This window comes from Hoplias malabaricus, chromosome 9 (assembly GCF_029633855.1).
Source record: "Hoplias malabaricus isolate fHopMal1 chromosome 9, fHopMal1.hap1, whole genome shotgun sequence".
Taxonomy (NCBI): domain Eukaryota; kingdom Metazoa; phylum Chordata; class Actinopteri; order Characiformes; family Erythrinidae; genus Hoplias; species Hoplias malabaricus.
In genome coordinates, this window is record NC_089808.1 from 21,425,871 (window position 1) to 21,451,932 (window position 26,062).

General features: G+C 41.7%; 1 protein-coding gene across 2 annotated transcripts in view; it reads left to right on the forward strand.

Moving 5' to 3' along the window:
• The first annotated feature begins 11,953 nt into the window (after positions 1 to 11,953).
• Positions 11,954 to 26,062, forward strand: part of epha4b (eph receptor A4b) — a 163,954-nt gene continuing 149,845 nt past the window's right edge. The window contains exon 1 of one of the 2 annotated variants that reach the window (XM_066680323.1): positions 11,954 to 12,030. Coding sequence is in view for 1 of the 2 variants with exons in the window: in XM_066680322.1 (XP_066536419.1) it covers positions 12,182 to 12,269 (88 nt within the window). In the remaining variant the exon portion in view is untranslated. Of the gene's footprint in view, positions 12,270 to 26,062 lie in introns of both variants that reach the window. The other variant, XM_066680322.1, reaches the window with a different exon arrangement.

Here is a 26,062-nt window from a genome sequence, read left to right on the forward strand (position 1 = left end):
GACAAATAACGTTCATATCATAAAGATAATGCTTTATCAAATTGCAGCCAAAACATAGTACTTGTGTCATGGATGGGACTGTCAATTTTCATTAACAGCACTGCCATGAAATCAGAATAAATATTTCCTAAGCAGACACTGAATGAGTTTGGAACTGGGACCAATAACGCCTCCCTCTCCCAGCGGTCCTGAACTGTGGTAGGGACGCCCCAAAAACTGAAACAATGCGTAATCAATAGACAGTTAGGGGTCTTGTGCAATTTTTCCAGGTTTCATGGGTCATCGATACTAAAAGCCACAGCTGATGCAGAAATGATCCGTTTAGATGGTGGTTCTCCTGCTTCATTTGTTTAGCACAGGGTCACCATTCAGCAGACATGCCACACACTCCTCCATATTCAAACAGAATTGATTAGCACTGGGGAGATGGCTGGAACAGATGCTTTCGTTGCTTTTGAGTATCTTCTAGAGTCAGTCCCAGGCTGTAGTGCCCAATGGGAGGCAAGCATTTGTAGAAATTAACAGCTCAGACTGGGAAATAAGAATTATTTGAAATTTTAACTCATATTAAAAACGTTGTGAGGTATCTTACAGAGCCATTCAACTCCTGGGACTTCTTCCTATCTCTGCTACTGTGAAAATGGAGCATAAGACTGAAATAGTGACTTTGTTTACACATTCACCATTTGCAATGTTTTCTGGAACAAATTTTTATATATAGGAAAAAGAAAACCTTCTTTAGCTCTCTCTCTCTCTCTCTCTCTCTCTCTCTAGCTCTCTCTCTCTCTCTCTCTCTCTCTCTCTCTCTCTCTCTCTCTCTCTCTCTCTAGCTCTCTCTCTCTCTCTCTCTGGGGTTAAATGGGGTCAAAATCAAAGGCCCCTTTTCTAAAAGAGGGGCCCCTTCACCAGGGTTCGCTGGGGGTTCGGATTAAGGCAAGGGCCTGACCTGCTCATGACAAGTCTTGAGCTGTGTTTGGAAACACTGGTCATAATTGTGTGCTGTAGCCATTGCAGGGGGTGTCATGGGGCCCCTGCAGGTCTTCTGCCCTCAGAGCCCCTTGCTCTGGCCGGGTCAGGGTTTAGGGACGGCTGGTTAACCCATTGACCATGACAGGAGCTGAAAAGGGCCCGGAACTCTCCACAAGAGTCTTTATGACTGCGCTGCCCATGTGTTTAGACTGATCACTTCAACACTGACATTCTCTTCCAGCTCAGGTTCTTTACTGGGTTCCTACACCGTGAGTTAAACTAAATCTCTGTATGGGGTCTATCACACTAAACCTAGCCCAAAGCCCATAGGACAATGTACATACAGTTGTGTATTTAACCATTTGAAGTCTGTTATGTGTTCTCCTCGTGTCCGTGTAAGTTTCCTCCGGGTGCTCCGGTTTCCTCCCACAGTCCAAAAACACACGTTGGTAGGTGGATTGGTGACTCAAAAGTGTCCATAGGCGTGAGTGTGTAAGTGAATGTGTCGCCCTGAGAAAGACTGGAGCCCCCTCCAGGGTCTGATCCCTTGCGCCCAATGATTCCAGGTAGGCTCCGGTCCCACCGCAACCCTGACCTGGATAAGCGATTACAGATAATGAATGAATGAATGAATGAATGAATGAATGAATGAATGTCTGTTTCTGCATTGTAGTCAGTTTATGTTACATCATTTTATAAATGTAAAATGAAAATACATAGACGAAGGTAAAGTCCACCAATTTTCCAAAATTTTGACATCATAAATAAATCAATAAATGGCAACAGTGTGTGAAACTGTGTGTCTGTGAGAGAGATTTTCTGGGTGAGTGTGTGAAACTGCTCTAATCACCCCATTTGTCCATTACTGTGTATTATTAATGAACAATAAAATAAAATAAAATAAAATAAAATCTGAGCTTCTCCTCTTTTCTGCTCATATGAACAGAAGACACACTCCTGCTCTGCTGATTCTTTATTATAAAATACAATAAAATAAAATAAACTGTTACTGAATTCATTGAAAATGAGAACTTTTTATTTAAAAAGTAGTTTGCTTATTTATTTATTTATTTATTTTTGTGCATTCATACCATTCACCCATGTCCCCTGCACTTCCTTCACACCCCAGTACGAGGATACACTCCACCGTTTGAATCCTTCTTCTAAGGCAATTAATACTTAACCTTTTTAAGTTCTACTTTGTACATTCATTTGTCTGATTATTTGGCAATTTCCAAAACAGATGGTATTACTGTGCAAACAGAGCTAAAGGAGACTTCCGTTGTTTGGCTTTTGGGCTGTCCTGTGTCTTCAGCCATTGACAAATGACAAACATGTCAGAAAAACCAAAGATGTTTTTTTTGTTTTTAGCTATGAGACTGTAACCCAACTTGTAAATACAACTGATACTTATTTCAGAGTCTGCAGCTGTTGTTTTTGTGAGCCTAAAAAGTCACTGAACCCAAGGAGGGTTCATATTAACCTAGAAGGGTTAATCATTTGGCCTTTTCTATAACATTGCTTCTCTTTTTACAGACCACAATGACCCACAGCACATTCAGGCTTTTTTTCAGGGACACCAGAGAGGCCTGGGGCCAGTCACCATTAGCACCACTGACATGGGTAATGCAATGAACGTGCAGAAATGAGAGATGTGTTTATGAAGCAGAGAGAGATAGAGTGAGAGCTACATAAGAGAGGACTTGAGAGAGGTAAAGAAATCAGAGCGAGCGAGATGGAAGGGAGACCTACAGAGTAGGAGAAGGGTGGCGGTGCTACATCAGACCTGTCTGTAACCTGATTAAGGTCTGATAATGTGGGTGAGATTCACTCTCTCACACTGTGTTCTAATGGCTTTCACCTCTCTGCTTCTCTATCACAGCTAACCACATTACCTCCGCTTATAGTCTCTTATCTGACAAACTCTATCTGCAGAGGCGAACACGCCTGCTTCTGCTCCAAACACACAGCTGTCTCTAACTGTGTGGTGTTACATTAAAGAAATGTTTCTTTTTGGTGTCTTTCTCTCCTTCCTGCTCCTTCTTTTTTTTTCTTAGGACATCAGTGATACAAAGATGGATCATCAGGAGCATCAGGAACCAGGAGGGGGTTTCCATGGTCAAGCAGCTCCACACAAGCCTATGATCACCATAAGCAAGTCCAGGTATTGGTGGAAGTGGTGTAAAGCACATCACCACTTGACTCTGGATGGATGAATGTAGGTTTGGCAAATGCGATATATATATATATATAGTCACAGCTCTTTTTATGCGAGGCTTATAGTCTATAAAATGTTGCATGTCATTTTTACATAATATAAATGTAATTTTCTCATAAGAATAAATGTAAAGGCCTAGATGAAGCTCATGAATGTTAGTTAGAGTATGTTTTATAAAAAAATAAAATAAAATAATAATAATAATAAAAACATTCAAATTGTAGATATCATCAAAAGCAATGAAATAACCAAATTTCATAAAACATGTCCTGGTTGAAAATAAATGCTTTAATAAAAAAAATAATTAACAAAGAAAAAATGTGTTTTTTTTCAAGGTTATTTCCACTGTAACTCCTCTTTGCTGGTTATATGTTTATAGATAAGTAGCACCAAAATCCTGAGGGAACTGTGAGAAATCAGCACCCCTTTAACATAGAGTAAGAGGGAGCTGAAACTGATAGTAGTAAGACTTTGAATTGCGGATGGTGCATTAGGCAAACCCTATGGCATAACATGGTACAGTACTACATACCAACTCTTGTACCCTTCTTACTTATTATAATGTAATCTTTTTACCTCTAAAAACCTAAATGATTATTTCAAATTCGCAGACGATATACTTGTGTAACATGGGAGGTGACTGTATTTTTAACAGCGTTTGACAAGTGGCGTGTTTGGTTGATTTACTCAGTGAAAGTAAACTATTAATATATTGTCGCTTGGAATGTCAATGCCACATGTCTTTTGTGTGTAAATGTGTGTATCTGGAGTCTGCTGTCTTATAAAAAAAACTTTGTTCACTGTTTGATTGGAAAACCTTTCCAGTGGAACCTAGTAGTGTAACCCAAGGCCATTGGCTGGTCTAAATTTAGCCTGAAGCCATTGGCGGGGCCTGATGATGAGTTTGTTTTCCCTGCTCTGAGTTGTGCTAAGTGAAAGCGTCTCTGTGATGGCGTTTGAAGGTGTCTGGGTGCTGATGGATGGTAAATGTGCGTTTAGGGGAATGCATACGTTTTCAGACGTCTGGCCATAGCTCCTCTCAGGAAGCTGAGGTTTGGGGGTGGGAGGGGGTGCAGAGGTAAATGTGTTACTTTCTGCATCCATCACAGTGTTAGAAGAGAGTGTTGTTAGCCATTTGCAGGGCATCTTTATCTCCCTCTGTCTAGGGCTCCTGGTGTAATGCAGGCAGCTAATTTGCTTAGCGCTCACCCAGTGTCCATTAGGGATGAAGCTTGCCGGCCAGGGGCGTCTGAACCACAGCAAAATGGTGACAAATCACCCACAAGCTCCTTCTGTCTGTCTGTATCAGAGAGAGAGAGGGAGCAAAGAAAACAGGATGAAGGGATATAGAGAAAGGGAGAAGGATGAAAAGAAGAAAGAATCAGAAAACTAGAAAAGAAAGAGACAATGAAAGAGATGGACTGAAAGTAAAAGAGAGAATAATGAGTGTAGGGCGTTAGACAGATAAGTAATGAAACTGAGAAAGATGGAGAGAAAGATAGACAGAGAGACTGAAGGGCAGAGAGAGAGAGGTTTCCTGGCGTGCTGTGTTCACCTCTGGTGTAAATAAAAGGTGTAAATACAGGGGTCACTCTTCCCCTTCATCATTGCATTACTGCTGCCCCTGTGCTCCTCCTCCAGCACACCGACAACACAGTGATGTTCTGATTGGATGGGGATTGGGTGGGGGTGGGGGTAGGGGTATGCCTTGTCTCTGTCGTCTCCATCACTAAATATAGTCACATGCAAAACACATGGTGAAATGGCATGTTTTTGTTGATGAAAATATGTCTACTGAAGAGAACACATATCATAATCAAGATTATTTTGGTCTCCCTGTGTCTGGGCAGGTTTCTTCCAGGTGTTCCATCATACATGCTGCTAGGTGGAGTGGCTATGTGAAACTGTCCACCTGTGTGAGTGTGTGATGCTTTGTCTAGGGTATTCCATGAGTTTTTAAAGGAAACAGTTATACAACATATAGAATTACAGCCGCTCAGAGGAAACTTTGAATGATCAAGTGGTTGCTGTAACAGTCAGACAACACTAATGAGCAGTGAGCAGTAAAGGAAAGCTAAGCACAGAATGCCGTGTGTGCTGATTTCTGGTAACCTTGCTATGTCTTTGGCTGAGCTGTCCACAGCAAATTGGACTCTACCCTGCTGGTGTTAGCATATTAATATCTGGTGGAACTGGCCATTCAGCGGGTTGGGATGAGTGGTAGGAAAAGAGCTAGCTACATTCTGTAACTCAAAGCTCAGAAGTGCCATTTAGAACTACATCGTAGACAGTGGCCACTAACCAGAGGCGGAAATGTCAGCGGTTTCCTGAAGTCAACCTGGTTTCAGCAGCTGTTTGTCTGAGCTGTGTTCAAATAAATAACACAAGCACAAATATCCTGTTTCTCACAGAGAGGCTGAGATGAAGTGAACACTCACTGTGGTTATCGTCTTCTCAGAACTGTCATCTGTGTCCTGGCTCACTTGGTTTCTAAGAAACAGAAAAGAGATTGAACGTTTGAAGTGGGAATTAGACATGATGGCCAACTAAAGATGTTCTTTTATTATTATTATTATTTTCTGGGGCAAGTGCAAGCCTTTGGACACAGAGAGAGAGAGAGAGAGAGAGAGAGAGAGAGAGATAGGGGCTGAAACATAGCAGAAGGGTTTAAAGCTGCAAGCTTTTCTCCACTGATCCCTCTTCATGTAATGAACTAGTCTTTATACTGACACCTAGTGGTTTGGATGTGTCAGACCTACGGTTCTATCTCTTTTTGAGCTAACACTGGACACTCCTATATGTGGCGCCCCTTCTATGGAACATAACCTACTTCATTTAAGGATTACTAAGCTAATGTTAACAGAGGGGACAACAGATAAATTTATCTCATACACAGCTCCTCTTTCTCTGTTGGAGAGAGTCGTACACACTAAAAAGCACTGAAGCTCACCAACTCTTTGTGTCATGGGGTAGAGGAAAAAAAAACATTATTCTCTGTTAGCAATATTAGCATATTCGTCATCGGATCTAATAGAAAACTGTTAGCACATCAGACTCCAATGCATTTCTCTGCTCTTGTGAACAAATATTTGTGAGCTATTCATACACAGATCATATACATGCTTCAGTAATCATTTTATTTGTGTTCTGTGTCAGTGTGTGAATGACTACAGACACAGCCACATTTTCTTTTGTCTCTTTTATTTCCCCCTGTTTACATGGTATCTAACCTGATCACTGCACTCTAAGAGTGAAACAGATCCTTGGAGGATATTATTTTATTTTTCTGATTGGGCTTAAACTTGAATAAAGTAGTTTTCCTTGTCTGAAAATGTGAGTGTTCACACAAAGCTGAGGCAGAATCCCAAATATTTCCCTACATCCTCTGTAGGGCACATGTCAGTGATAAAATAATGGTTTCTTCACTCACATTGTAAATGTCGAAAATAACATTTAGCCAGCTTTAAGGTTTTGCAATTCCCTGTCAAATTAGCATCTAATTACTGTCTGGGTTCATTACTATTAGTTTTATTATCTGTGATTCACACTATGTAGAGAGTATGACTCTATATGGGACATGCTCTAACCTCCACTAATGACTAACACAGACGAACAGAGTTCTGTTCAAAAATGTGAGGCTGATGAAAGGGTCAGGGATCCATACTTATTTTTCTTTAAATTTAATGTGTAAATGAGGACTACGAGTGTTGACAGAAACAATAAATTTTAAATATGACAGTTGTGTGCTTGAGAAACGAGTAGGTCCCCAATCTAGCATCTACCCTACACTGTGATGTCAGCTGCAACCTATGGATTTCTCATGTGAATTGCAGTTTATAGAAAATATGAAAAAAATATTGAATAATGAATTTTATAAATACTCTCTTGTGGTGATAGAATTGTGCTGAGTTGTGCTGCTTTGTCTTTAACACACTCACCGTTATGCTGTGATATGTGCATAAGGCTGTATGACAGTCACCAAAGCAAAGTGCACTTCCTCCGTCTCTCACCCACATCCTCCCAGTTTCCTCCCAGTTCACCATTGCCATCCCTCCTGCTTTATCTCGCTCGTCCTCTTTTCAGACTTTCGCTTTCTCTGTGTATTAAGTATCTCCAGCTCTTTCTAATCCTAGAAAGGTCTCTCCCCACCCCTGAGCACTCGCCGCCTTCTCAAAGCCAGCCCCAAGCTACTGGCTACCATGTATTTGGCCAACCACAATGGAGACATTAGCACACAAGTGAATGCTTCTGAAAAGGCCAGGAGAAACTGTGTTGAGATGTCTGGCAGCAGGGACCTCTTCATAGCAGACTTTTTCCCAGAAACCTACGCAGTGGAGGAGCTTGTAAATAACATATTTGACTGCTGTGCACCTGTTCTCCAGTTCTTTATTGAAACTGCTTAAATAAATAAAAATACACTATGTAATATTTCTACGTAAAAATTACATATTTAAAATCACTGTGACTTTCACTGATCTGTAATATGGAGAACGGAGCCTCTGTCACTGCAGTGCAGAAACTGCACTGTGTAACTTTTGGGAGAGGGTAGAAAATTAGCATAACAATTAATGCATGCTTGTAACTAGCAAGGAAAACAAAACAAACTTCTATAGTTTCCATAGAAAAGCAAAAGAAATGAAACAGCACACAAGGGAGCAGATGCAGATTATCTTAAAGGCAATGTCTTCGAAGTGTTTTCTGCTACAATCATGAACATCGCCTTTAAAGTCACCAATGTTTGGGATTGAGGCGTGTAAAGCCCCCAGCACTGGGTTGTTTTTTTGGAGTGATGAAGTGTCATTAAAGCTTTTTGGCTGAGTTGGAGCAGGGTTTATGATCCAGAACTGATGTCCCTCAGGACTGAATTCAATAAAACCATCACAGCCATCTTCCCCTTCACATAACAGTAAAGGCTGTAACTGCAGCAAAGAGGGCTAACTACATATAAAGCTTGCTGGAAGTTTGCTGGAAGCCGCATGTTTTGTCTGTGAATTAATTGGTTCCTCGTGACTCCCGTATCGCTCCCCCTCCCCCGAGAGTCCTGTAGCAAACTTACTTTGAGAATGTTTAGCACAAGGGGTGGGTCCTGACCTGACTGAGGAAACACGCTGACCTTTAGTGCCGAGGGGGGAGAAAGCAGGTGACCTGGGTCCAGGATTTTTTCAAAAGAGAAGAAAGAGAGAGAGAGAAAGTTTTTTTCTCCTCTGTTGGTCAGCCATCTAGTCTTGATGGTCATGTGCTATGCATACCAACATGGTGTGTGTGTGTGTTGGAGTGGGAGTGGTATGCATTTATGTCCTTGAGGCATTAACACGAATGATTAAACATTAATTAATATGTCATATGGGGAAATCTGGATGTCAACTCTGGTCAAAGATCATGAAAATGCATTCCAAGACATTCCAAGGCTTAATATTTTATTTTTTCATTGTCCACCCTTCTCAGTTTGAAGGTTGTCACATTCTTTCACAGCAGTACCCAGACAGGGAAGGATCCACATGAAGCAAATGTGTTGGTAAAGTGGTTCTGACTACTATGGTGAAAGCTATTATTCATTTTTAGATTCATTTTGCTACTGGAATGTAACTTTCTAATGTAAGTCCCCATACAGTTAGTAATGAAGTTGTTTGTGTGAGTATGTGAATGTGTTTGAATGTGGCTAAAAGTGTATACGCAGGCAGCAGCAGTCTCAAGGAAGCTGTGCTCTACCTCAGCAGCTCAATATCCTCCTCTAATGGCCATTTGCATAGCAAACAGCAAAATAATGACAAATCATATACAGTTTCCTGCATGTTTTCCTGCGGATTTCCTACCTGGAATCATTGGGTGTGAAGTGGTGTCACCCTGGACAGGGTGCCAGTCTATTGCAGGGCATCTCACACACTCACAGCTGTGGGCAATTGTGCACAGTGACCTGCATGAGGATCAAACCCTGGAGCTAAGTGGAAGCAACACTATCTTCTAGTCTACAGAAACATCAACAATTAAATATAACATCAGTTTTAGGATCCGGTGTGTTCACCCTTTGATTTTATTACATTGCTTACTATTTCTTTCTAATATTTGCTTCTCCAAGTTCAGATTATATCAATGAGTTTGGGGTCTAGGATGTCATGGGCAAGTTTTTTCATTTATCGATGATAAATGGAGGTTGTGGGTTCGATTCCCGCTCCGGATGACTGTCTGTGAGGAGTTGGTGTGTTCTCCCCGTGTCCGCGTGAGTTTCCTCCGGGTGCTCCGGTTTCCTCCCACAAACACACGTTGGTAGGTGGATTGGCGACTCAAAAGTGTCCGTAGGTGTGAGTGTGTGAGTGAATGTGTATGTGTGAGTTTGTGTGTTGCCCTGTGAAGGACTGGCGCCCCCTCCAGGGTGTATTCCCGCTTTGCGCCCAATGATTCCAGGTAGGCTCTGAACCCACCGCGACCCTGAATTGGATAAGCGGTTACAGATAATGAATGAATTAATGAATGCTGTTCTTTTTGTGTATTTCCTTTTCTCAGATATATCCTCTCAGACACACAGTCTGAAAAACAAATTTGCCCAGTGGATTTGGTCAGTTCTAAAGCTAGAGTGAAGATTCAAATGGCTGCCAAAAGGACATAGATCTAGTTGCAGAGCGTCTGTCCATGATGCCGAGCAAACCTGGTTCATACCTCTGGAAGGTTGAAAGATGTCTTTTGAGGTTGCATAATTGGGTTTTGCATGGTGTGAGGTATCCCCTCGCTTAAGGACAAATCTAACCTGCTCCTTCAGGTTGGAGTTACTTTGAGATGCCACTTCGTATAAGGGCAAAACCAACTTGCTACTTCAAGTTTAAGTTTCTTGTGGGTGCCCCAGGGTAGGAGGCATCCTCTTAAAGGCAAGGCTGCCCTGACCTTCCAGGTTGCAGATTTGTTTGTGATCCACAGGGTAGGAGGCATCCTCTCGCGTAATGGCAAGGCTGCCCTGGTCCACTAGGTTACAGTTTCATTGAGCTGCACATGGTGCAAGACCTTTTCTCCTTTAAGGGAAAGACCACCATGATTCATCAATGGGGCAGGACCATGGAGCAACTGTGATGCAGATACTGTTGGTTGTGTACTAGATCTTTAGGATGAAAAGAGTCCCATGCAGTATCCAGTATGTTTTGGATTTTTGAAAACTACCTCTTCTTTATTTAAGTGGGCTTTCTTAAAAATAAGACCTCCAGAAACTAGTACTTAGTGGCTGTTTTGACTGGAAATTAAATGACTGGATAATTGACTTTGCCCAAGTGTTTTGATGAAGTGCATGTCTCTTCTTATTAACTCTCTCTCTGTCTCTCTCTCTCTCTCTCTCTCTCTCTGTGTCTCTCTCTCTCTCTCTCTCACACACACACACACACACACACACATCAGTGGAAGGTCTGGAGTTGGTTGTGACAGGACTTAAGAGGCCACGTCATGCATTTGGCAGGGCAATGCATGACAGGACAAGGTTTTGTCGTTGAATGAATGTAGCCTCATGGTCGGGAAAGCAACCTTTTCTCCTCTTCCTCTAGTCCGACCCCCCCCCCCCCACTTCCCTCACCACCACCTCACTCTGGGGGGAAATTAGGTCATCAGGGAGCAGCCTGCATGCACTATAAAGAGTTGTCTTAATTGGACACTTTAGCAAATCCCAGGCTATGAGCAAGGAAGTGCGGCTTTCCTAAATGTGTTGCGGCGGAGAAGCTTAAGCTAGCCAGGCCGCTAGTCTGGAGGAGATAAAGACCCTGTACTGAAAATGACAGCAATTAATTATGTCCATGGCAAACCAGGGGCCTTCACTTTGTTTCTTTTATTTGGTTAAAAGTAGAGAGATAGAGGCCAAGCGCACCTGTTCCTTGACTTTGTTTTCATGAATAATTGGGAGGATTGAGCCAAAATGTTAATTATTTTAATCCTATTTCCAGACTATATGGGATTTTTTTATACGTTAATATGTGCATAATTTAATTAAAGGATAAGCAAATATATATGAAGAAAAATAAATAAATAAATAAATTGAAACTAGCAGATTCATAAGATATATATACGTATATGTATGTATATCTTATGAATCTGCTAGTTTCAATTTATTTATTTATTTATTTTTCTTTATACTTGAGGGCAATATTACCTGTATTTGACAGCTACCTTTCATATGAAATCAATGGGATTATCCTGCAATATTTTTTATGCATCTTTTAATTTTTTAGGAAGGAGCTCAAATTTATAAACTCAAGAAACTAATAAAATATTCGGGGGGTTGGTACTGATGTTTTGAATCATAAAACCACTCAAATGCACTGGGTGTGGCTCCATGTCTCCAGAGAAAATAGTTCCAATGAACAAACGTATTGTTGTGACAACAATCTAGGAAATATTGTCAAATTACTGACATTAGCAATTATACCCCATACATTAATAACAAAAATGAAATGTAAGCGAACTTTATAGCAAACTGCGATATTACTGTGCAGATCAGCAACACCAACATTTTTGTGACAATTAATGCTGTGTTTTGGCCACCATAGCACAGAAAACCCAGTGTAATACCACCATTAAAACTATAGCAGATTTCACATTGTGTAGTATATTCAGTCAACGGTCGTTGAATTCAAACTAACGCGTCGCGTGCCTCTGCTCGATAAAAAAAATCGCGGAACGCGTTCTTTGCGCTTATTGGTCCGCTTCATCTCTGATTGACAGGCGCCGCGGTTGTCGGACACGCCCCCTCCGCTCCGGCTCCTCATTGAGCTCTGGGAACTTTGAGCGGAGAGAGACAAGCGGAAAGAGAGGAAAACAGACGGAGAAACAGATAGAGAGAGAAACAACTTGAAAAAAGGAGAGATACAATAAGTGTAAGACAAAGACGGTGAGAACAGGAGATAGATATAAAAAGGGCGAGTACGTGCGAGAGAGAGAGAGAGAGAGAGAGGTAGGTAGTGCAGGAGAGAGAGAGGGGTTGAGAAACAGAGGGGATGCGGCGGGCGCCCTGCGCTGCTCTGAAACATGGCACCGCTGTGGATTTACGCGATTTTCTGCCTCTATTCTTTCCTCAAACAGAGCCGAGCCGTACGGAGTTACCCCGAAAACGAAGGTAAGGAGGACGCTGGTAAAGAGTGCTTTATGGGCGCTTTGCGAATTTTTAACGCCGCGGTTCCATGCTTCTCACGGCCAAAGGTTTAATTTAACTGAAGTCCAGCCTTGGAACCTGTACACAACCCTCCGAGGACCAAACAAGAGCGGAGAAACATTGATGAAGTGATTCTGGCCACTTTCCTCAAGAGAATTCCCCTCAGAACAGGGCTAGTCTCATTTTTAAAACCTGATAAATGTGTAGAAATCAGAACCAAGCTTGGGTAAAGTTGGCTTGTGGCTATATTTTGATTTTGGGACGTGAGATTGCTTTATATTTTCTGTCAGTTTCCTATTCTGAGGTCCAGCCCTCAAAATTGGTGTTTTTTTTTGTTTTGTTTTTTTTTTCATGACTAAAAAACGTCGAAAATAAAACATAATGAAACAAAACCACCTGCAAACTTTACAAATGTAATAACTGCTCTTCTGAGAACATCAGCTCAAATAATAATCGTATTCCTTGTTTCATTCAGGATCCATTTTTTTGGCAGTTTGATAACTTTTGAAAAGGGAGAATAAACTGACATAATGCTACACATGTATAATTACATATATATCAGTGAATTTACAGCACGTGTTTTTGAATTTGAAAAGCTTCCAACGATGTTAAACAAATATGTTCTTGAAATTGCTCTCATAATTTTTGGAAGAAAACAGGCTCAGATACAGCCTGGTTTAACCTTTTGGCCACTTTTAAAAGTAAATAACCACAGACTTCAAATCCAAATTGATGCGAAAACAATATTTTAACCTGTAAGGACTTTTATCAGTGTATAAAATGGAGTTTAACTGAGACTGAAGAAAAAGCTCTAGTTTGGGACATGGCCCATACTTGGGGCTGTTTTTGTGGCGAAGGCAGGGTGTCCCATAGCAAGAACAGGACCACTGTGATTGCCGGGCAGTTCCAGAACTGTATAATATCGATGAACATGAGTTTTGTGTTGTTGTTTGAAGAATGTATCTGTAGATTTGTTGAATCGAGAAAGCCAGTTGTGTTCAGATTCTTGAAACGATGGAAAACTAGGTTTGAAGATGAGCACAAGTGAGTTTGACATGTCCTACTGAGATGACCGGAGCTGGTTGACGTGAAGTGGAGAATTTGGAGGAGATTTGGATGAATGAGTTGAGCCACACTGGAGCTCCGGGTTGAAGAGACAGGGAGAGGAGTAGTAAGAGGCTTCTGACCTGAAGATAGCTTTTAGTCCCTTGTCTCAACTCTCCGACAGCTCTTCAACGCCCTCAACCGTCTCCTCAACCGCCGGCCTAATTGGCAAATCACAGTGGACTGTGTATGACAGTGCGTATTTGTTTCTAACCGAGGCGTGACTGGAAGTGCGAGGCTTATGTGAGTAATCCAGCGCTGAGAAAGCCCCGAGCCTCGGCCTCACCGCCTCGCTGTGCTCCGTGTGGCAGTAAATAAAGAGGCATCTCCGAGAGGCAGCCCGCTGGGCCCTCCCGCCCTTCTGAAAGATTGTCCTGGGTTTGTTATTTTAAGCCACTGCGGGTGTTCTACATGCTGGAGGTTTTTTTCCCCTCTCTAATGGCCTGGACGGAGAGTTTCTACTAGGTGAATGGTGGAGCTGGGAAATATGAAAACTGATTTTTCAGATTAGTGCCATATTAGTCTTTCGAGAAATTCAGTTCTTTCCAGGTCTTTTTTTTGTCCCAACAAGAACAACATACCTGTGTATTGACAGGAACTCTGAATGTAATTAGCCAGCTCTAGAATTATTCACAGCTCTAGACCATTCACACTGTCCTTTTTGAAATACCCATATTTCCTAAGGATACGCAGCTATAAGAATTGCCAGCCAATGTTGATATTCAGTCATTTGTTGGTATATATCAAAGCTTATACACAGACATGTATAGAAATGATCAAACTAGGACTAGCTCCACTATGAGTAGTTTTAATGGAGAAGTGCAATGTCTATATTTCTCCAGGAAGTTAAAGCAGATATTTGAAAGCAGCAGGAGTCCAGCGTCACTTGAACATTGTTCTTTTCTTGACTGCAATAAATGTGTCTTTAAATATCAGGAATGTCAGTCAAATCTAGTCAAATCTCTATGAAAACCTGATGAACAACTGCAGATACCAGTATGATGAAGCGAGGAGAGCTTGCTCTATTGCTCTGTGTTCTCCAAAAACTTTCTGGACTTGTGATATTTATTTTTTAAAAATATCATTGATCTGCTGTAATTTTAATTTCAGTCAAACCCAGTCACTCAGCACACCTCAGCTCTTGAATTTGCACTCTGATTTATTTCAGCTTTTTACACTTGTGCACTAAAAGCAGTTTGGCAGACTCATTGTTTTCGTTAACAAAATGTTATTAGTTTTTGGAATGATGCACCTGAGCACAAACGCCACATTTAGAAGATGAAGACGGAAGAAGAGAGCAAGATGATGCAGTGGCGGATACTGTACATAGCTGTTTCTGGTGCTCCTTTTAAGTGAGAATAAATTATAGAAACAGGCTGAAGTTACTGACCAGCAGAGGGCACCAAACAGCTCCTGCTTCTTCTTGCTCTTTGATCCCAGTGCTCAGCTCCCAGTGCTTGTTTACTGAAGAGATTTTTCAAAGCCCCTCATTTTGATAGTACCCAAAAATTTAGTTAATTTATCGTCCACTACTACGAGTGAATCAACCCTCTTCTGTATGTGTCTCCGTCTAGCAGCTCGGTTGGGGATGGTCGCGCTAAGCCTGCAAGGGCTGCACAAGTAATCTTGCCACTCTGTTGCGCTGAGTGTTCATGGGAGAAAAGAGTGATCAGCACATTACGCCACTCTTCATTTGTCTCTTGCAGGGTAACAGTGGTGGGTTCTTACCTCCTGCTTTAAGGCAGATTAGATCGAGCCCACTCTTGGTTGGTGGGCCAAATTCAATTTAATGGCTTATAATGTTGAGGGGCAAAGCTTCTGAATAAAACAGCTGATACCCTGGAGCATTTTTTGCTGCTGTAACATGTAGAAATTGTTGTGTATTTTAGATTTAAATTAATATTCTACCATTTTCCAGTCTGATATTTGTCTGCATAGTTTATAGGGTATGTTCAGTAACCATAGACAATAAGCTAGAGGGAAGAATATTGCTAGAGAAGATATAGGGGTGGGCAATATGACTCTAAAATAATATCACGATATATCAGGGTATTTTTTCGAGAACAATATTTTTGTTGATACGGCAAAAAGTGACAAATATTTTATTCATTTCAAGAACAAAATATTGCAACAAAATCAGTGCTTAATACAATACAGATTTAATAGTTTTGAACATTGTATAGAAAGATACCAGAAAGAGTCTGTAAACGTGATGTTTTGTAGACATTTTATTTCGTAAGTTTCTCATTTTGTATAAAATAATGTAACACATATCTACCACAAAACTAAAGTTCAAAAAACTAGTTTATGTATATAAACAGAAAACGTTTTGCAAATTTATGTGAAAAATACTTTTAAAACCATACTGTGTCTAAATGACTCACGTATGAACATATGCCATATTATACGCAAGAGCAGAATGTCATTACAGAAGCAAATCAGAACGTCTGTTGTAACGATATGGTGTTTTAAAAAATCGTTTTTAAAATATATAACAATATTGTGAACAATACTATATGGCACATCCCTACTAAGATATTTTTTTCATTCCCTTTACTACTTGTGACCACACACAGCAGTCTTAAAGGATTTTCCTGTACTTAGTAAAACAACTGAAGACCTCTCAAGTAACTGAAGCCAATGGACAGGTGCTGAAGTAAAGAATTGCCTGGAAACTCCAATATGACGCTCTTCTTTCAATCTCTCGCTCTCTGTCTCTCTACCTCTTTATCTTCCTTTCAACCATGCACTGCCAAGCTCTCTCTAGCCTCTTCACTATCCCCATATCCTTCCCTGCTCAGGGCTTGGGTGACCGCCTGCCACAGTCTGCTTTCATTTAGCCGGACTCAGCGATAGACAGCCGCCAGCCATTTGCTGGGAGAGTTAGTAAAGGAGCCACTGTTCTGGTCTTGGACGGCTCTCTCTGTTGCCACACACAGGTCTTTATGTCCCTGGCCTAGTCTCTGGGTTTTTAACAGGCATGAGAGTCTGAATCCTTTCTTCCTCCAGGGCTAGCGCCTCTTTTGTGTGAGCTGAGGTGCATGCAAAAGAGCCAAAGGCTCACAACTTCATTCCAGAGCTAAGCCCCGTATCCTCCCCTGGCAGGTGAAAGGTCAGCCGTTTTTTGATTGCCTGAAATTCTTAATAGCCGCGGGCATGGACAGATGTATATATCATCCACAGAATTATCAGTCAAGGAGGTGTAATTAACCAGATTTTATCCCGACTGCAATTTTGCCCATGACCTTGAACTGATTAGGACATCGATTGTAGCCCACTCACCATTGGAGTTCACCTCTATTACTGGGATTACTCTGGCTTTGCGCTGGGAATTACAGGTCACCAGGTGACGTGTAATCATAAAAACGACCACAGTGAGATTGCAAAACCCCACGTTATCATCATCATTACCTCACCATGTATCTCGCAATTCCATGACTGTTCTTAGGCAAGATTGAGTCATGATGATAATGTTAGATGAAGCTAATGAAATTAAGAATGCTGAATATTAAATTGTCCAGTGTAGATACCTGATGATTATACTTGTGCCAAGGCATAAGCATGTATTAGAAGTAGAAACTGTGGTGTCATGTATCTGGTTTAGACGTATGGATAAATATGGTATATGTTAGTGTTGCACCGATATTGGCACATAAACACAGTATCACTATCGGCTACAGAGAGCACAGATACCATAGTACACAGGACACTTTTTGGGGGCACACCCCATGAAGCAGATACTGACGCGCATGCATGCCGTAAGATGTAGCTTTATTTCAAAATTGGGGCAGATTATAAACAGACTGGGTATTTCACACTAATTCATTTGAGGTGGAATGGACAAGTAGAATTCAGTTGGAATAAAGGCTGTAACAGCATGTTGTGTGGTGCACCATGTTCACCTACAGTTAATACTTGGTATTTGGGGACATGTGCATCCAGCACTATGTAGTATATTGTAGTTTTCCATAGTTTCACCATTTAATCTGTCCTCCACTGTAGAGCTCCACTGCACATGCCTGTGTTTACTTTCTGTTCTCTGTTCTCATTGGCTGTTGAAGGGACTTGTTAATGCTGGAGTTGGTGGAGAGTTTACACTACGTATCTACGCCCAAATTCGGGTCAAAAAATGTAAACATTTGATATGGCTGCGACTGGTCTGAAATGTTATTTTGAAGCAAAATATTTCAAATCGGGCTAAAAGTCGTATTGTGTAACCCCAGCTTAAGGCATGCCAAAGAACACTGACTTCATTCAAGCTACTGACTTCATTCAAATAAACTGTTCAGTCAGGCTAGACTATGTCGTCCTACTTGTACCTGTTACTGCATTGTGGAAAAATTGATTTTTTTTTTCACGGCTCTGAAACTTAACATTTTTATTGTGCAGTTATTAAAAAGGTAAATGATGTTCATTCAAGCTTATATTATGTTAATAGTGAGACAGAACACTGCTTTAACAAAATAAAATCTGTAAGTCTAACACTATAAATATCTGGATGTAAAGGCATCTGTCAAGTAGTTAAGAAAGAAGAGTTGGTATTGGTACTCGGTATCAGCAGATAATTGAACATGAAATATTGGTATCGGAATGTAAAAAGTGGTGAGTATATATATATATATAATGTGTGAGTGTGTGTGTGTCGCCCTGTGTAGGACTGGGGTGCCCTCCAGGGGTGTGTTCCCACCTTTCGCCCAGTGATTCTGGGTAGGTTCCGGACCTATACATACATCATTTCTGGTAGCTCCATAGCTTCACTGTAACAGCAACCTGGGTTACATGCCTGCTGACACTTGCCATTTAGTATAGTGACTCATGTGCAGCTGCTCTTGAGCCTTCCATTTAGTTTCATGCTTTTTTGTGGAGGTCACAAAATATGGCTCATGCATAACTGAATGTCTATCGGGGGTGCAACACCCTAAAGTAGCCGAATTCGCTACTTATCTTAAGGATGCACTACAAACCTTTGGACTTAAGCACTGCTTGGATAGGATTTGTTTTACCAGTGGACATGTCTTTACATGTGGTAATGTAATTTTTACCAGGGTTTCGCTGTAGTTTTAATCACATTTCTGTCATTTTTTTCCTGAGTGTGCACTCCTTAGAGGGTACCGAAGCTTGAATAGCTTCCACCAGTACATCTTATTCTCTTCTAAAACAGTGGCTAGTGGCGAGTGATACGACAGCTGCGAAAGGAGTCTTTGTGAGTGGAAAGAATGATCACTTAAAGTGTGCTCACTTGTTTGTTTGGGTTGTGTCCATTGCACTTGTAAAGCAACACTTCCTTTGACACGCTGGGTTGGTAACCCACTTTCACAGGATGCCCTCCGCGGCCCCAACAGAAACGCTCTGTTAGCCAAAGGCCTTGTCTTTGCTCGCTAATGAGGAGCCTCTCAGAATCTCTCTCTCTCTCTCTCTCTCTCTCTCTCTCTCTCTCTCTCTCTCTCTCTCTTCCTGTGTCTTTTTTGCCTTCTTTTAACAAATGAGAGCCTCTCACACACTCCTGTTCCTCCACCACTCAGCTAGCGGCAAGCTCATTAGCACGCTAGTCGACACAATAGCGGACTAAAGATTCTGGCTCCAAACATCACACAGTGAGCCCCCATTCCCTGCACTCTCTTAGGCCTCCAATCCTGACCTTTTATTTGTCTTAATTGAATTAATCTGTTAACATCTTGCCACCCTCTCATTTTTTTTCTCAGTTTCTCTCTCTTTCTCGCTTTTTTGAGCCTCAGTGTGTTTAAAAGAACTGTTTGGAATGACATTGGTGTATTAACATGGCACAAAAACAAGTAGCAGCAACAAAAGGCAAACAAACTCTGCCTGTTGTCTAGCTCTAGATTATTTAGGAAAATGTCAACTTGTGATTTTTTCTCAGATGAGTCACAAATGTTTTTATTTTTTTATTTTTAAAATTTAACTCCTGGCTTTTTACGTCCTCAAGAATATATGCAAGGACAAGTTTGGGACTTGAACACTGAATGTAATGCCAGACTGTTAGATTGCAAGCTCTGAATTCTTAGGTTAACATGTAACTGCACCCCGCTGCTTTCAGCTAACTCCACCCTTAGTTCAACTTTGATAAAAAAAAATTCTCCCATAATTTGGGGGGGGGGGGGGTGCTGAGAGTACTGATATTGGGAGGCAGACCTATCATGCCTACTCACTTGCTGGCCAGTGTTGTATCAGTGGCAAAACAAGACAGTGGTGAGGTTAGATCCACAACTAAAGCACAACTAAAGATAATAGCTAGAATGCTAAATGACAGGTTAAATGCAGGGGTGAAATATGTGGGTATGCTTCTCACTTTTACAACTGCGGCACAGCTGGGCGTCATCAGGGGCAGTATCGTTTGGTTGAATGATTTGCAGAATGTGATATCTTCCATGTCTACAGTAGAATTGAACCACAGGGGGCACTACAGAGGTAGGATCGACCACGTCTTCAAAAACGTGTTCACATTTTAATCAGGGCTGAAACGGTTGAAAGATATCAGCTGATCAGCTCTTGCGATTTGAAAATCACACTCTTTCCTATAGTGATTTCAGTATAAAAACTCTGATTTTTTCTTTGTACTTGTTCAGTTCCCTCAGGCCCCTCTATCCTCATATCTCTGAACAGAGGGGGTGGACGACAGACAGTTTGATGGGGGTCTTCCTGCAAGGCGGGTCAAACGGTGGTCATATTTTCAATCTGATGCGGCTGCGACCTTGGCCGTGATTTCCGGCCGCTCTCCCGGAGAGCATCTCTTTCAAGTGCCAAGGCCAACATCGCGGGCCCTCCTCTCTGGGTCAGTCTGATAACGATAGCAGGCAAACCTGATGCTCTTTCAGGAGACATGATCTAGTCTTGTGCGGGTTTGAGAGAAAGGGTTTTCAGAAATTGAACACACACACAAAAACACACACTGCATCGGATGAGGCAGCGACTGTAGATGTTATTTAAAGATCCTGCAGTAATGCACCCTGTGACAGGAAAATAAAAGCCCTTTAGATGTGTTCATAAATCCAGCCATGGGGCAGCGGTCACTCTTTTTTCAGGAAAAAGGGGTAAAATTGATACCATAATGCACCACAGGACAAGTGGTGGTTAGCTGTTAAGTGCCCTGAGAGCAGGTCGAGCCCCATTGTTTTCTGGGCACTGCCTGAAACGGATATGTTATTGTAGGGCTCTGCGCTAATATTTCTTGCTTCATGCAACGTGAGCCCAGGATGAGCGAAGGAGGGAGAGAAGAACATAGAAAGTGAGAGGGCATTCATTCGTTTTCCTGTTTCTTGAAAGGAAGGACTCATGCCATACCACCCACTGCCACAACCAGAGCGTATTGTCAGAATAATCTGACAGAGCGCAATGGCCTTGGTACTGAACTGAAAGGAGGACGCTGAATAAGACACCGTTCTGTAAACAAAAGCCTCTTAAATCAGCACTGGGACGAGATGTCAGGGTGCTTCTCTTTTCCTTTATTACTTTCTTCCAGTTTTCTAGCTGACCTTGTTGAAGTTAAGTGATAACAGAGTAATATATTTCTGGGTTTCTTGCTTGTGAACAGATCGGGTACAAATGAGACGAATGGGTGAAAGAGATCTGGGTTGGGTTTTTTAGCTGCCTCCACACTGTTTTATTTTATATATTTACGGCTATTGTAATTTAACGCCTCAGACTTTAGCTCTATTCAGACAGGATTAGTTTTATATGGGATGCTGGGGTAATGTCATTTTACCAAGGGATATCAGTAATGTTTAAGATGGATTTGCACTGGGAATAAATCTTGGTAAAAATAACCAAGATAAGTGTGGTTACACGATACAAGCAAAGGATCAGCCACAGCAATGCTCCTGAAAGTTTTATAAACTCACAACTGTTCTGATAACAGCCTACCCAGCCCTCAAAGACCTTACCTTCTAGTCTTTCAAACCAACTAAAAGGCAAGAAGATGGCAAAAAAAATTGGCTACTATTTTGCACCAAACCTACCCTAATGTTAATAAGTTCATTTCTCCCCACTGAGTGATCATTTAGGTCATTTTGTGGCGCATTGTTCAGCTTGAACTTCACTACGTGCCTCCTCCAGCTCCTCCATTCTTGAGAAAACCCGCGAAAACATCTTTTCCCTGGGATATGACGGAGTATTCCCATTCTCATGTGATCACCATAACCTGGTATTATTTTTACACTAGGTAAAAGGCTCAGGAATTTTTTCCTGAAACAGGAGCGCACACTCTGGAGAAAAGACTGAATTAATCTATTCAGATGGGAGGAAAATACCAGAGATACTCTGGTAATAATGACTTTACCCAATCCATCCATCCATCCATTATCTGTAACCGCTTATCCAATTTAGGGTCGCGGGGGGTCCAGAGCCTACCTGGAATCATCGGGCGCAAGGCGGGAATACACCCTGGAGGGGACGCCAGTCCTTCACAGGGCTTTACCCAATCCCTGCAGGTAAAACTAATCCGGTCTGAATAGGGCTAGGACTCTGACATGCTGCCGCCGTTGCGATTAAAATGTACAATGTCCATTTCTGTTTTCTTTCTCTCCTGACCTTGTCTTCATTCAGTTTTAACCAAAAGATTGAACACAGTGCAGATGTATGTTTCTCTACTAAGATAGAGGAATCATAATCAGGAAAATTCATCTGAAGAACAATAGCTAAATAAAACATCTGCAGTTGAAGGAGGAAATAATTAATGTCCTACACTTTGTCAATATTATATGAGGTGCTCTTATGCAAGGGTAGCTGGACTGCACTGACCTGCATTAAGACCGAGCGAGCTGAAAAACAGTGAACAGCAGTTACTGTCTGCACAGGCTTGAGGTATTTGGATTTAGACTTATCTCACTGAAACGTTCTTTTGCTCTTTCGCTCTCTCTCTCACTCTCTTTCACACATACACACACAGTTGGCATCTCTCTCTCTCTCTCTCTCTCTCTCTCTCTCTCTCTCTCTCTCTCTCTCTCTCTCTCTTTCTCTCTCTATCTGTCCCCATGTGGTCTCCTTGGTGTCCAGGGATCTGAGAATGCCATCAGTCAAACTCTCCTTCTGAAGCTTTGTGTTTCCATGGTACCGAGCTACGTCCTTCCTAAGATGCCAAAATATGTGTCTGTCTGTCTGTGTTTGTGCCAGAGAGAATGAGAGAGAGAGAGAGGGGGAGAGAGAGAGAGCATATTCAATTACGCCTGTTCCTTCTCCTGAGTTCTATGTGCATCAGCTCTCGTCACGCTCCAGCGCGTCCTTGCCCAGAGCCCAGAACTCTAGGTCCATGCATTCTGCCTCCCTCATCTCCATCATGGCCAGAAGCCCAGTAACACACCCCACAAAGCATGGCATTTCATAACCACCTGTGCTGGAAGCTCGCGTTCTAATTCCAACAAATATAATCAATGATTGATGGGAAGGATCGATGGTTCTCCTTTGGTTGTGCTTCAGCACAGAGGGATGGAGCATGTGTCTTATATACCAGCGGCTTTTAACTCCTGCCCTGGTGTTTTTTTAAATATCCTGATGGGTAATTTCATTGTTTATATCAGAGATGGTACTGATTCTCTGATTCAAAATTTTGAAATGGATGATGGAGATGTGTTAATCAAATCAAATATAAGCTTTTTTTTGCTCTATTTGGTTGGGATTGGATGGTTGGAATGTTTGGTTGGGTAACCTGTGGACATGGGGCGAAGTAATTATTATCTTAATTATCATTAGTGTTTCAGTGGTTTTAGTCTCATCTGAATAGACCATTTCAGTCATGTTTCTGCAAGTTATACCAATCCTGAATGTACATGTTGGGGAGTATTCCGTCATATTCCGGGTTTTGCCAGTGGAGGAGCTGGAGGAGGCTTTTAGTGAAGAAGATTAAAAAATAAATTCAACTTAGCAGCTGAATGAAGCACCACACTCAAATCCACAGCAAAACTACTAAGCATTGTTGGGTAACCGAGTATGAAGTACTTCTCTCAAAATTTGTCCCCATGCTTCCATACCAGAGTTGAACTGGAAATACACTTAAAATGTGTGCTAGGGGTGGGTGATATTGGCCTAAAATAATATCAGAATATTTCAGGGTATTATGGCGATAAGGATAATCTTGGCGATATGAACAAAACACTGAAAAATACTTTTAATAATTTCAAAAACACATTAAACATTAAACCTTATATTACTATTCAATATATATTAAATAAAATTTACACAATAACATTATTTATTTTGCGTCTGATATTTTATAATCAAACGACCTCTGAAGTCACTCCCCTTTTGTTTTTAATCCTTCCGCCAAAATAAAGTGGCTCAGAACCATTTTCCACCATCTTTCATTGTGACTAAAAGGCTGTATGAGTAACTGCATGATGTCATTACGTAAACAAGTCATAATATCACTGTTATCACGGTATGTCATTTAAAGAATTCTGACGATGTGATTTGAATGTCTCATTTGAACATAAAATGATATTCTTCTCCACAAGGTTTTGTTACAGTGGAGGAACTCTGTTATTACATTTTACTGAAGCTGCTGAGAATGTAGACAGCGTGTCGCATATTTATTAGGCTTTAGCCAGTTTGCAGTTTTCTGACCTTGTAATACAAAACCACATTGTTATGTAGAAGATGTTTGCTACAGTTTCAGTGATTCGTGATGCCTACAAATGCTTGTATCTGTGAGATCCTGTATTTTTCCTCTCCTTAATGCTGCAATGCCCTACATTATCCAGTTTCATAAAGCCTAGTTTTTATTTAACAGAGTGTGTTCTACAATTACACACTGTAGTCCTCTGCATACATACAATGAGTTTCTCTGCATACATTCTCTCAGCGCTGCAGTGACACTGATGTGGTGGTGGTGGTGGTTCGTTCGTGTGTGTTGGGCGGGCAGATGTGGATCAGACACAACAGTGCTGCTGGAGTTTTTAAACCCTGTGTCCACTCACTGTCCACTCTGTGAGACACTCCTCCCTCGTTAGTCCACCTTGTAGATGTAAAGTCAGAGACAGTAGCTCATCTGTTGCTGCACAGAGTTATCTCGGTTGTCTTCTAGTTGTTCATCAATGGACACAGGATGCCACCAGTAGGTCACTGCAGCACTGAGAATTATTCACCACCTAAATCATGCTCTGTTGGGGGTCCTGACCATTGAAGATTAGAAAGTATGCAGAGATACATGTGGACTACAGTCTGAAACTTATATTGCCATTTTTGTAAGTCGTTTTCAGTTAGTTCAGTTGATGTACCTTATATATTCCCACCTCAGGTTTGCTGTATGAGACTCTTTACCCGATGCCTGGACCTGTTAGAGATTCCGCTCACGTCCTCTCAGGTACTGCAGCTGGCTCGCAAGCTCGGTTTCAGTGCTGGTTAATGTGCCATTGGCTGCTGGGTGACCCGGCATGGATGCGGTCTGAGCGGCCCCTCTGGGCTCCGGCGCCTCTGTTTAATGTCTGTGTGAGAGTGCCATACACGAGTCCCCCGCACCCCCCCACCCTTCCACCCCAACCACTGAAGCTCCCTGCTCTGCTGTTACCACGACAACGCTCTCACCCATGGCACAGGGAGGAGAGCGGAACAAAAGCTCAAAGCCCTTTTTCAGATGAGGGACTCCGAGAGAGAGGAGGAGAGAGGGGGAGGGGGGAGAGTGAGAGAAAAAGTTATATTTCTGTATATCACTGTGCTCAAAAAAAAAAGGAAAAAATAGTATGTCCCACAAAGCAAACTGACAGTACTCAGTTAAACCTTATTTACTCCTAATGTACATTAATGTGACGAGAGTTTATTCAAAGTAGCTTTGGAGCATCAGACAAATGGAAATACAAGGAAAAAATGGAAATGTGGTTTGATTTAGACGGTAATAACACGTGTTGATGCTTAATGTGCATTTTCTAGGAGTGTAACGATGCATCATGACATGAGATATTAATGTGACAGTGTGCACAGGGTGAGCCCAAGGTCACAGGACACCTTTTATTTCAGAAACAAAAAGGAACATAACATATCTGAATACCACGGCAAGTCCGGAACATGGCCGCCATCTTGAAAGCCACCACATTGGTTCAAGGGCAAGTTTTTTCCAATGGGAAGGTGGTCATACATAATATCAAAGAAGACCAGAATTGTCACAGAAATTGATTTCCGCAATCAGATTTGCAATATATATTGTGGTTCAAAAGTTTTCAACACAGAAACTCAGCGCTGTGCTAACTGACAATGCTACAGGACACAGTATTCCCATCCATTCTGACTGATGATGGTGCTGAGCATTTAGGGTCTGGCCGATCCTGTAACGAACAACAAAAGTTTTGAAATTATTGTGTTCCTAACTTTTACAGAGTAACTTTTACTCATTACACTACTACAACAAGTCTTTTTTCTGAAGGTACTTTTTCTGGTACTTTTTGATAGTTTTCAGAAGGTATTGTTCTAAAAAGTTGTAGTTGCTTATGTTGGAAGAGTACATGCATATTCTTCATCCATCCATTTCATCCATCCATCCATTTTCCACCACTTATCCGGGTCCGGGTCGCGGGGGAAGCCGTCCGAGTAAAGAAACCCAGACCTCCCTCTCCCCAGCCACTGCTTCCAGCTCCTCCGGGGGTATACTGAGGCATTCCCAGGCCAATCGAGACATGTAGTCTCTCCAGCGTGTTCTTGGTCTGCCCCGGCGC